This window comes from Ambystoma mexicanum, chromosome 10, assembly GCF_040938575.1.
Source record: "Ambystoma mexicanum isolate Mex_15411 chromosome 10, UKY_AmexF1_1, whole genome shotgun sequence".
Classification (NCBI taxonomy): Eukaryota; Metazoa; Chordata; class Amphibia; order Caudata; family Ambystomatidae; genus Ambystoma; species Ambystoma mexicanum.
Genome location: NC_090932.1, coordinates 1,143,434,016 through 1,143,446,809, shown reverse-complemented (window position 1 = coordinate 1,143,446,809; position 12,794 = coordinate 1,143,434,016). Strand labels below are relative to the sequence as shown.

General features: G+C 49.1%; 1 protein-coding gene across 1 annotated transcript in view; it reads left to right on the top strand.

Moving 5' to 3' along the window:
- The first annotated feature begins 4,331 nt into the window (after nucleotides 1–4,331).
- The window catches only part of COX5B (cytochrome c oxidase subunit 5B), a 28,632-nt gene continuing 20,169 nt past the window's right edge, over nucleotides 4,332–12,794 (top strand). Inside the window, exon 1 of the mRNA XM_069619065.1 lies at nucleotides 4,332–4,488. Within this exon, the coding sequence (XP_069475166.1) occupies nucleotides 4,389–4,488 (100 nt within the window). The 5' untranslated portion in view covers nucleotides 4,332–4,388. The remainder of the gene's footprint in view (nucleotides 4,489–12,794) is intronic.

Below are 12,794 nucleotides of genomic sequence, written 5' to 3'. Positions count from 1 at the left end.
AGTCCTGTGGGACTGGGTACGGTGTTATTTCAGCCGGACGTGCAGGGACAGATGCACCCGATAGCATACGCCAGCAAGGCCCTGACAGACACGGAAAAGAGGTACTCACAGATAGAAAGGGAGGTGCTGGCCATTCTGTGGAGCTGTAAACATTTCCGCTTATACAGATTGGGCAAGACTGTGTCGGTCGTTACTGACCATAAGCCATTGATCCCCATCATGGCAGGGGCATCCTCCAAACCCCCCCCCCCACGTATTGAGAGTTGGATGCTATCCGTGATGGAATATGGAGTGAAGCTCCACTACAGGCCAGGCACGAATAACCTGGCAGACTACCTGTCCCGTCACCCTGGACATGGCTGGGCGCAGGAGGGGCCAGCGGAAGAAGACCGTGCCGAGGTAGTCCGTCACGTGGTGGAGGCCGCCATGCCCATAACGTTAACCATACCTGACCTCATTGATGCGTCCATGGCCGACGAGAGCTTTCAGCTCATAAAGACTGCAATGGGCAGTGGAGACTGAAAGATGACACTGGCGAACGTAACAAGTAGAGATAAGGGCACGCAACAGGACCTAGAAGCGCTGTGGCGTTCCCAAAATGAACTGTCCGTTTCTGAGGAAGGGTTAATGTTGAGAGGACAACATATCATCATACCACGGATGCTGGTGGAGAAGGTGTTGAAACTGGCCCACAGTGGCCACCGTGGCATGGCCTAAACTAAAGCACGCCTAAGAGCCAAGGTATGGTTCCCTGACCTGGAACGTCGGGTGGACGAGTATGTACAACAGTGCATCTGGTGCCAGGGGGCCAGCCCGGCAGCGAGAGAGCCCAGCTTAGAACCGATGGATAGAAGTGACAAACCATGGGGCACGGTGCATGCCGATTTTGGTTCCACAGGGAGAGGCACCTACTTCCTGGCAGTGATAGACCAATGGTCACGGTACCCCAAAATAGAGTTGGTGGAATCTACCGCCAGTGATCACACCATTCGAGCACTGGAGAGAATCTTCGCCACCCACGGCTTCCCCCTCGAACTATGCTCAGACAATGGACCCCCCTTTCAGGGCCAACAGTTTGCACAATACATGGAGGAGTGTGGAATAAAGCACCGGAATGTGACCCCACTCTGGCTGAATGCCAACGGAGAGGCCGAGAGGTTTATGCACACTCTGAATAAAATATTCAGGATCTCGCAGGGCCAAGGAGGGGAACTACGTAGGAACCTCTACCAATTCCTCCGCGAGTATCGTGCCACTCCTCATCAATCCACGGGGGTGTCCCCAGCGGAAGCCCTGTTCAAGCGATGCCCCAGGAGACTCATACCAGAAATGGAAGGACGAGAACCGGGTATCATCGACGACCAAAGAACACTGGCAGGGCGACGGACGTGCAACGAGTGCGAGAGCGCCAAGGAGACACCTCCAACAACCCAACATCGCAGTGGGGGACACAGTATTAGTGTGCAACCACCACCCTGAGGGAAAGCTATCCCTAACATATGAGCCCAAACCCATGGGCGTAACTCATGTTGCCCACCCCTTGCCCACTACTTTGCCCCTCTCTGCCCCAACTTTCAGTGTTATGCGGATGATACCTAGCTCATTTTCAGGCTACCCTCGGCCTCATTCTCTCCTTCCCTCATCTCTGACTGTCTGTCATCCTGGAGTGGTGTGCCGCCAACGACCCCTGCCTTAATGCCAGTAAGACCAAGATTCTACACATCGGCACACCCACTCCCTCCTTCCCTGCAGCTCTCTGGCCGGCCTCTCTTGGCCCTCTTCATGCGCCCACCTGCAAGGCTAAAAACCTCGGGGTCATCTTCGACTCCACACTCTCCTCACATCTCTGACGTCTCTAAGAAGTCACACACCAAGCTGCACCTCCTCAGAGGTATTCTTCCTTTCCTCTCCTTCCCCCGAAGCTCACTGTCTCCAAGCCCTGGTTCTCTCTAGGCTGGACTATTGTAACAGACTCTATCTAAATCTGCCTGCCTCTACTCTCCGCTCTCTGCAACTTATCCAGAACAGGACTGCAAGACTTGTCCTTGGCCTCAAGCCCAGGGATCGTATCTCTCCAGGACTGAAATCTCTGCACTGGCTCCCAGTGGCTACGAGGATTAAGTTCAAAACCCTCTGCATTGTCCACAAGGCCTTCTGGGGCCTGGGGGCGCAATACCTTCAACTCTCTCTTCCTAAATATCTTCCTTCTCAAGCTCTTTGCTCATCCACCTCCAACTCCCTCAGGGTCAGTTGTTTCTCCAAGCAATGAGTTGGTGGTGGATCTCTCTCTTCTGCGGGGGAGTCCCTCTGGAACAGCCTTCCTGCCTCCCTGAAACTTGAGGAGAACCATCTCCGGTTCCGGAAGCACCTCAAAACCTTCATCTTTGCTTCTGCTTTCTCTCCCCCTCTCCCCTGCTGAATTCCTGACAGAAACTGCACTGGTTACCTGGCCACCCTTTTCTGATCTCGGGCCCAGGAATTGCCCACCTGCACTGCCTCCCTGGCAACCCCTGCACCTAGAGACTGTTCTGTATCCCTACAGTCCCCCTACCACCACTTATGTCTGCACTTACCTTGCACTTGCCACCAGCTGGCCGTTTTATTATCTTATTTATTCTACTATCCTGTGAACTGCACTTTCCCCGCTCCCTTCCCCCTCGCACTTTTTCCCTTTCTCCCCCTTCCCATGCACTTGCGCGATCTGAATGACACCTGGCCTAGTAGGATCGTTGTCTGTCTTCCCTTTATTCCCCCTCCCTTGCCTCGTCGCGCCTTGAAACACTTGTGTATAGGCGCGTTATAAATGCCATATCATGTCAATGGGTCGATGATGACAGCCGCTGATGGAAGACGTACCAGAAACGCATGCTATTTCAAGAAGATGGAGGCCCGCTCAGCAGATGATAGTCCGGCCGAAAGTGAACAGTGACTTCGGGTGCCAGCCAGGCATCCAGGGACAGCAGGAGTGGAGGAGAGCCCGTGCGACGCAGTAGCCGCCGGGATCCCGAAGCAGTAAGACGTGTCTGTGTGATGTTTGTTCAGGTACTGTACTTACGCTATTGGGAAGCCCTGGGCCCCAGATATAATTTAACAGGGATGACGGAGCCCACCCTCTGAAAAAAGTGGGTGGACTCAGTCCACCCGCGTGTACCTCGACTTGAGCCCTGGCATACTGGCCAAAAAGAATGAAAGCTGAAAAATAAGAAACGCAGTAATACTGATTTCATTCGTGTCATTGAAAGCAGTATTACCGCGTTTATTTTGCTTAAGCTTTCACTCTTTTTGGCCAGATTGCCTTTTGTTTTAGTCGCCCTTCAATTTTGGGCAACTAAAACATAGGCAAACTGGCCAAAAATAATGAAAGCGTAAGCAAAATAAACGCAGTAATACTGCTTTCAACACTGGATTGAAAGCAGTATTGTACGTTTATTTTGCTCCAGTCTGCATTCTTTTTGGTTCCGCCCACAAAAACCCGGAGAAGAGGCAAAAAACTGGGGGAAACCCGGAGGTTAGGCAGATATGATAGGAAGGTGGGACGGGCATAAAGACGTTGGCAGAGGTGTCCTGTACTGGGACGAGGAAGAGGGACGTGGAGGTAATGTGCCTCTACCTGAAGTGAGGGTGGAGCGAACTTCAGGAACATCTTGTAACACAAAAAGGCGAGTGGCAAACAAGTCATTAGTAAATTATGCAAAAACATACAATTTAATTTCTATAATAAATGCACATCTTCATTCATTTTTCAAGCGTACCGAATAGTTTATTTTGTTGTGATATATATCTTGAGCTGCATCCTAGGTGCACCATCCTTTCTTCGTTTCTCTTTATGTCTCTTTTGGCAACAAACAGGGCAATTAAAAAAAATCATTGGTGAACTATTACACTGATTAAAGATCCCGGCCCCTACAGGGAATCTGTTGAGGTGCATCTTCGTGTCTGTAAGACAAGATCTTGGTGCGATAAGGTCCCTCTCTCTCCACCACCACTCTAGCAGTTTCTTATGGTTTCTATCATAGGGTCTCACAACCAGCAGTCTCTTCTAGGGCCGTGAGCTTTGTCTCATTTCAAAGTCCCAAATTCCAAAGAGGTAAAAAATCGAAAGCAACTGGGGCTGGCAGGGCTGTGGGCAGCTGCCGTTTTTTATTGTGACCCAACTGTAGAGCAGTAAATAACGAGCTACGCGAGGTGTGTCCCTTCTAATATGGCGGCACTAGTAGTACATATCTGTCAGCACTTTCGATACCAATCCCGCCAGCCATCTCCACTGTACAGTCTAGTTTTCTTCTATACCGGAAGCTGCTATGCTGTAATTGTCCTCGCGCTCCGGAAACGGTAGTTAAGTGCTCTTCCTGCAGTTCGAGCGGTCGCTTGGTCACTGAGGTGCAGGCATGGCTTCAAGGTTACTGGTTCGCAGCGCTTTGCGGGTCTTCAGTCGGGCACCCGCTGTGGTGCAGCGCCCCCTTGGAGTTCGGGCGATGTCCGGAGGAGGTAAGACTGGGTGAGGACGGGTTGAGTGAAAGGTATGACACAAGGGCTGCCGAGAGCCAATGCGGTGTTTGGTCGGCAATGGCAAGAGAGTCCGCATTTGAGCTCGATAAGAAAAAAAACGGCAGGGCATCATCGGGCAGTGATAAATCCTAAGGAGCATGTTGCGCTAATGTCACGGTGCAGCTTAAGCCGTTGGAGGTTGACGCAGCTGCCGCCATAACTGTCAGTTTTGAGGTTCCTTTGGCTACCCTTGTCCACCTTGAACTTTAAATGCTTTTAACTGTGTGGATATAGCTAACTATGGTAGGTGAGACGGAGGTGAACACTACTTGGAACTGATCTCTCATGGTTATTGCAGCTTGGAATGAATGTGCCCGCTGCGGATTTGTCATTTGAGGGTCATTGCTTCAAGTCCCGATAAGGTAGACCAGTGGTGTTAACGCGTTTGCTGCAGAGAGCTTTGCTATCCGAAGGTCAAATTCCAGTTGCGTTCAGTCAATGTTGCTTTATTGCAACGTCAGTAGTTTGCCTTCAAGGCCACTTCTCTGCATCTTTATCATACTTTTCCCCCTGATCATTTCTTAAACTATTATCGCCCTTTTTTTGCTCCATGTATGTAATCCGCTGTGCCAAATACAACTCAATACACTTTGGGGATTGCTTAAATATAACGTTGCCTCTTCTGTGTCTATAGTTGATGTAGTCGGGACCTGCAGACAATTTCAAGGCGTCACATATTAGACCATTTCTTAGCTGGTTGTCAACAGCCTGATAAACACAATTCTTTCCTACTACCTGGCAAATATCCGGCTCTCCCTATAAATGGCTCAGATTGAGGTTAAATAAAACATTTTTTACACGGGTAGACCATTTCGAACTCCTGCCTCCCCCCAGACTCGCAAAGGTTTTAGACGTTCCTGGCTCCACAATCTCATCCAGTATCTTACTGGGTCATATTTCGCTTTGGTCGTCACATGGAGAATAGGTAACTCAACATATGTTAATGTAACGGGAGTTCTTTTAGGTAGCAATAGTAGCTTTTTAAAACCTTTTCTCTCGCTGGATTGTATTTTAGTTAAATCCATATAACTCCTTCTGAGCCATAAAAAAGCTGCACAGGCTGACGGCTTCTGAAATAAATTGCGAGCCGGGGGAACTGCGCCACTACCATGTTGCAAAAGAATTGATTGCTCAGTTGTGTCTTTCCATACTAAATACTTTGTTTGTGGAGTCGATCATATGAAACTGGACCTCATTTGGTGTACTAAACTCATTTTTAAAAATTGAAATCTGCAAGTACACATAAGGGCTACAATATTATATTAAGAAGGAAAGTGGCAAGATGATAAATGGCACAGACCCAATAGGAGACAAATGGTGAATGCCACATATTATTGAAAATTCATGGTGGTTTTGGGACATTGTACTTGGAACACAATGTTGAACACAGTTGAGGGATCGTTATGCTTAAATTGAATAAAGGGAGTCCATCTGTGTTGAAGTTTTGAGTATTGGATTCCGTAAGTAGAACACAAAAAAATCCACCTCTCTTTAATATGTAACCCCTGAGCGTTTTTCTAGTATTTGGTCATCATTACGGGTTATTTGGCACGGGTAGTGGAATATTGGGTGGGGGCATGGTTTCACAGCATTTGCAGTGCTCAAAAGGGCCGGCGCCACACTGTTTAATGGTCCTAAATGCAGAATAGTTTCATGCAGTCAAACTCTCCTTCCTCGGGTACTCTCCACAAGAAGCGCATGCATGCTTCATCAGTGAGGCATGCCAGTTCCTCTAACCCACATGCTACGTTACTGCAAAAATTGGCTAATCGTCTAATCCCCATTGCCCCTCAAATCGTGAAGTCCTCACCCACACCCAGTGTTTCGTTTTTTCCACCCTCTCCTTTCGATACATGAAAAGGACTAGGATTCTCAGTCTGGCACAGTCCCCAGGCATCCTACTCGATGGACCCTTCTAGATACGGTGGACCGTTTTTTGGTTTCTTCACATTTTGGATAGATTGACCATATTCTGGTCTCATGAGAATAGAATTGTAATGCAGTGTATATAATAATTCGAGTGGATTGTGTCCTCCCTCATATTCCTCATCTTAGATATTGTCTGCCAGCCTTGCTGCTGCATTGGAAATTTTTCGCCAGAGGGTGCTGTGCTCGAGGCCGCGGTGTCTTAGTCCCTCGAGGGCTGCCGTCGGTGTTGACGTCATCCGTCGTATAAAGGGCTCGAGCCGCGCCTGTTGGTCTCAGTTCCGTTTTTTCCAAGATTCTGCTTTGTTTCGTAAAGGCGCGTTGGTTCTTTCATTGAAAATATGTCTTCGTCTTCAACTCCTACCACACCCAAGACTGGTTTTAAAAAATGTCTGAAGTGTGCAAGGAAGATGCCCATTACCGATCCTCACCGCAACTGCCTTTGGTGCCTCAGCCCTGACCTTCGGGTCGACTAGTGCGGTTCATATCGGGTGATGTCGAGTAAGGCTCTTAAAGAACGCCAAGGTAATCTAGCAGGGGGAGAGGAGTCTTAAATCTACAAAAAGACTCAGGAGAGTCGAGTAGAAAGTCTCGAGGCGGTCAAGGTCAGTCGCTTGAGGAAATCATCCTCCTCTTCTAAAAAAAAAAAAAAAAAAATCGAGAAGCAACATCACAGATCTTCCTTCTAAGCATGATTCCCCTAAAAAAAAAAAAAGAAAAGGGCAGCCTTTACGGCTTCAATGCTAAAAAATGTTTGAGAAGGCGGCCCGACCCCCTCTGTCACGTGAAGAGCATGCCCCTGTCCACTCCACGAGTGACAGAGGGAAATCTAACACTAAACACAGTCAAGGGCGTCCTCGGGGGAAGATTCTCCGGCGCCTCCTGAGAGAAAACAAAAACCACTGGTGCATAAACCAAATGGCGTCGAAGTCGAGCATCGACTCGACGCGTCCTTCGACTATGTCAGAGCCATTAACCAAGATGGTGTAGATACCTTCGGCCACAGTGTCTAAGCCTCCCTCGATGACCTTGAATTCCCTCATATATCGAAGTCAGCGTCTATTCCATCGCCGCTTTTGTCAAGGAAATCTTTAATACCAATACCCACAGCGACACCTATGGTTAAATCTAGATCAATGACACCAGCTTTACCAGATAAAATCTTTCATCCTCAACCCAGGCTGGAATTGGATCCATGTCCTCTGTCTTTGAGGAACACTCCTCTGATGAGGATATTACATCAGCTGGTGTTAAATTTGGGACAAGAGAGGTTCCTGAGCAACTAATAGACCCAAATACCAAAATAGCTGACCTTTAGGACTGCCTTAAATCGGCCAGTGGCCTAGATACCGCCCCTGAGGTAGAATTTGAAAGACCAGACCATGCATATCCTGGGTATAGGAATCTCATGGGAAGGGTCATCTACTTCATGGGGTGGAAGACAGTGCCCGAGTTACGACCAGGATGACATGACAGATATCATTGATGAAGGGCCACAGAAGGACCTGATCCTTCCTTTCCACATAGCTGCAAAAGAGTAATGGCGAATTGGGAAAACCCAGAATCTTTACCAGCTGTCAATAAATTTGTGGGAAAGTACAGACCTTCATCTTCAGATCCAGAATATCTGTCTAAGCACCCCTCACCTGAGAGCTTTGTAATTCAAGCTGCGGCTGCAAATAGGCAATCAGCTTATCCTTCCATGCCACCTGACAGGGACGACAAGGCGACTGATGCTTGGGCGAGGAAAGTCTTTACTGTGGGCCGAATGGCCCTTAAATCTACTAATGTAACTTGTACTTTTGCTAGATTTACATACACCTTGTGGGACTGTTTGAACGCAGCGGCTGAACACATCCTGGAGGGCGAGGAACGGGATGGTTTCCTGGCGATATTAAGGGATGGAAAGGAGGCTATGGAGGAGTGCCTCAAGTCAGCACTGGACACTGCTGATGGTGTGAGCAGGTCCATGGCGTCTAGCACGGTTTTACGCAGATTTGCTTGGCTGAGGAAATCTGGTTTTGCATCCGATGTACAGTCCGTCCAGGTTACTCAATATGCCCTTTGGCGTCTTGAAGCTGTTCGGCAGCAAGATGGACAATAGTTTGGAGAAGTTGCAGACCATCACTCTGTGTCGCTATAAAACAGCCACAGAATAATTCATACGCAAGGTCATCCTGCTCCGCTGCAAAGCCACTCTGAGGTCTTTGCCCACAAAACCCAGGTGGGAGGCAGGATCACTATGTATCTGAACGAATAGCAGGGCATTATGTCGGATGCTTGGGCGCTAGAGATGGTGACCCATGATTATTGCCTTCCTTTTCAAAGACCTCAAGATTGTCCACCGGGAGCCAACTCTGTCAAAATTCCAGACCTGCTCCTTGTGCAGGAGATTTCAACCCTGCTAGAGAAAGGTGCAAAAGAACATGTACCTGTAGCGGAGGAACAAGGGTTGGTACTCCCCTTATTTTCTCATCCACAAGGACGGAGGATTGAGACCCATCTTGGACTTGAGAAATTTGAACAAAATCCTCAGGAAGGACAAGTTCAAGATGGTGACCCTTTCTCAGATCCTTGAGGCTATTCAACTTCAGGACTGGCTGGTGTCATTGGACCTACAGGATACTTACTTTCATGTGCCAATCCATCTCAAGCACAGAAGAGGTTTGCAGTTGGCGGATCTCACTATCAGTTCGAGTTCTGCCATTTGGGCTGACCTCCGCCCCAAGGGTTTTCACCAAGCTGATGGCGGTAGTGGCAGCGAGTCTCGGGAGAGGGGGATTTACATCTACCCTTACCTACGATTGGCTAATCAGGGCAAGTTCACCCGAACGAGCCCAGGAACATCTAACCATGACCTGTCACTTCCTACACAAGCTGGGCTTCTCCCTCAATTACAAGAAGTCACAAATTATTCCAAGCCAAAGACTATCAGTGCTGTCCTGGATACAACCTCGGGGAAAGCCTCAAGCCCCCCTGGGAGAGAGCTCACTGCATTCTGCAGATGGTAACAAAGTTTCAAGATGCCGAACATCTGCCGGCTTTCAATTTTCTAAGGTTGCCAGGCCTCCTGGCATCCTGAATCTTTCTGGTGCCGGAGGCCAGGCTGGGGATGCAATCCCTTCAATGGGCCTTCAGGACTCAATGGTCCCAGTTTTCGGGAGAGATGTCAGATCTTCTGCAAGTCCCAGCCAGAGTGGCCCAAGATCCTCTATGGTGGGCTTGCAAGGAAAATATCCTCCAAGGAGAACCATGGCCAGAGACAACAGTAGTGACGGACGCCTCACTCACAGGGTGGGGAGCCCATCCCAACGATCTGAAAATCCGCAGTCGTTGGTCTCCATCGGAGTCCGAACTACGCATCAACCTTTTGGAGCTGAGGCAGTCAGACTAGCGCTGAAGGCCTTTCTGCCCTCTCTACGGGGAAAAAATGTCCTGATAATGATGGACAACATAGTGGCTATGTACTACCTCTAGGATCACTCCCGCTGTGCAGAGGCAATGCAGCTCTGCTTTTGGGCAATGCAAGAAGGAATCTCGATCAGCAACTTGCCGGAGAGAAGAACACGGGGGCAGATGCTCTGAGCAGGCAGACCAGTCTCCTACGAGTGGGAACTAGCTCAGGAAGTCTCTGGCAACATAGTTTTGAAATCCGGTCCCGCACTTGATTGGTCGCTGGTGATAAGCACGTAATAAATAAGAAATGGTGTGCTGTGACTGTAGAATTGAGGTGCTGAATAACTGGAAGATCAAACCTATATCGATACACCCTTGTAATCTTTCGTGGTCTTCCTTCGTTTTCTTGCTCCTGCATTAATACAGTCCATTACTCTTAGTTGGTGATTCAATCTTACAGACATGAACACGTTGGATAGTAGTGGTGCAACAAATATTGGGCTTTAACTGACAAACCCCCACCCGCCTCGAAATGTTGGGTATGTTGACTTGTCCTGGCTCAGAAACATTGCCATCGGCAGGCAGGACAGACTGTGCTTGGGGCTGCACAGCAGTTAGAAATGTAAGCATTTCATGGTTAGCAACTGCTTTTGTATTCGTGCATTTTAGGCGATGTTGGCACTTGCATGCCTGGAGCGTGATGGAAGAGTGGGAGGGGACAGTGGTTGGCTCATTCTCACAGCAGTCCAAGTGCCTGGCTTCAAATGTGATGCAACTGCTTTTAACATTGAAACTCCCCCAGAAAGGTTTGCATCCCTCCGTCCTGGAAATATTGGTCTGGTTGCGCCCCTGCAACTATGGTATAACCCGCAATTCAAATGTTGCAGTGGTTAAAACAAGAGCATTGGAGATGAAGAGTAAAGTGAATGATTAGAGTGAACATTAAAAAATGTTAGGGAGGGCAAGATAAAGGACCCGAGGGCAGCACGATTAAAAGGACTCATCACAAAGCATCCAACATCTAGTTGGATTAATCCTGATTATGGCACCTCCTTATTCCTACAGTAATTCTTAAGCAGCCCTAATCACATAGACCATTTAATACAGAAATCATGTTTAGGTCACGTCGTTAATATTTAAAACATCACACGTGCATAATACTCCACTGGGTTAAATGTACCAAAGCCCAAGATCAGCAAGAAGTCTTGTACAAAGTCACCATAATACAGGGGGCATTGAAGAAACCAAAAAAACGGTCCACTGTGTCTAGAAGGATCCATTGAGTTCGCTGCCTGGGGACCGTGCCAGGCTGATAATCTTAGTCCTTTTCATGTATCGAACGGAGAGGGTGGAAAAAACGAACCGCTGGGTGTGGGCGAGGACTTCACGATTTGAGGGGCAATGGGTGTTAGATGATTAGCCATTTTTTGCAGTAACGTAGCATGTGGGTTAGAGGAACTGACATGCTTCACTGATGAAGCATGCATGCGCCTCTTGTGGAGAGTACCCGAGGAAGGAGTGTTTGCCATATGGTGCTGCTCGTACGGACTGCATGAAACTATCTGCATTTAGGACTATTAAATAGTGCGGCGCCGGCCCCTTTGAGCACTGCAAATGCATTGGCATTGAAGGATGTCGGGCTCTTAAGGAAGTACAAGTGCAAAAAGCTTAAACTGTACGGAGAGGTAGGTTGAGAGGGTCGATTAGGAATATGTGGGAGGCACATCCAGACGAAAGAACGTTGCAGTTGGTAAGTAACTTGTTCATGAGGCTTCATCCTATGTGATTTTAGTGTTTTGGTCTCTGCTCTGGTATGTCTTTGGGACCAAGGTTCATGGTGGTTATTTGGGGTTGTCTGTTCATCTTATTGATTCTTGCAGACTGCTGTGATCCCGTGAATAGCCTTGCTCCAATTAGGACCTGGTTAGATTTGGGGGAAGGGGTGGGGTGCAGTGTGTTTACAGAGAAATCTTGCAAGTGAGAGGGATGGCGGAGCACTGTGCCGGGGGTCATGTGTTCCACAGGCATTTCAATGTGCAGGGCTGCTTATGGCAGGGGGGGGCCTAGCAGAGGGTGAGAGCCATAGTGACAGCCTGTGAGGCCCTGCAACGCTCCCTATGGTAGACGTGGGTGTGGTAGGGCAGACCATTGCCGCCACACCCCGAGTTGCGAGCCAGTGGAGTGTTGGGCCTGTGCCACATGTGCCATACCACCTATGGGGAAAACAGTGGTATCATGGGTGATGCACTGGGACGGGCTGCAAAGAACAGACCTCGTTCGAGGTGCTGCTCTGGGCGAAAATGGTGGCCTGCGGTGGAAGCTGCCCTGGGAACACTGAAGATCTGCCAATTCAGCCAGATGGAAGGCAGCCCATGATGACTGGGTGGTATCTGTCTGCCACAGGAGTTCGAGCAGAGAAGTGCCAGTCCGCCGGTTGGAGGAGGTTTGTGAGCGGAGACTCCTGCGTTGGGGCAGTTGGCAGTGCTCATTGGATTGCGGTTTGCGTGGCGGTGCCCCACCGAGGTAGGAAGGGCCTGAACGGGGACCAACTTGGGATTTGCTTGCTGGGCCCCTGCCCCGAGTGTCGTTCTGACCCTTTTTGGTGAGGTGGGCATGCCCTGTATTAAAAACATCCCAACACGCCACCACGGAGTAAACCCTTTGCCTGCACTGCCACCAAAGGAAAACACTTAAAGCAGCATATTCGGCTCCCTGTTGGGGGTGAGAGACCATGACAGACACCAGTGGGGGTTGAGGACCCATGTAGCAATGGGCCATAGGGGGGCAAATGAAACAGAAATCATTGTCGTCTGGGGGTTTGCATATTTCAAGTAACTTTGGGTCTCACCCTCAGTTACTAGGGGAATCAGACGTGGACCCCTTGCTCACTATTCTTGGAGTGGCACAGCTACACCCTACTGATG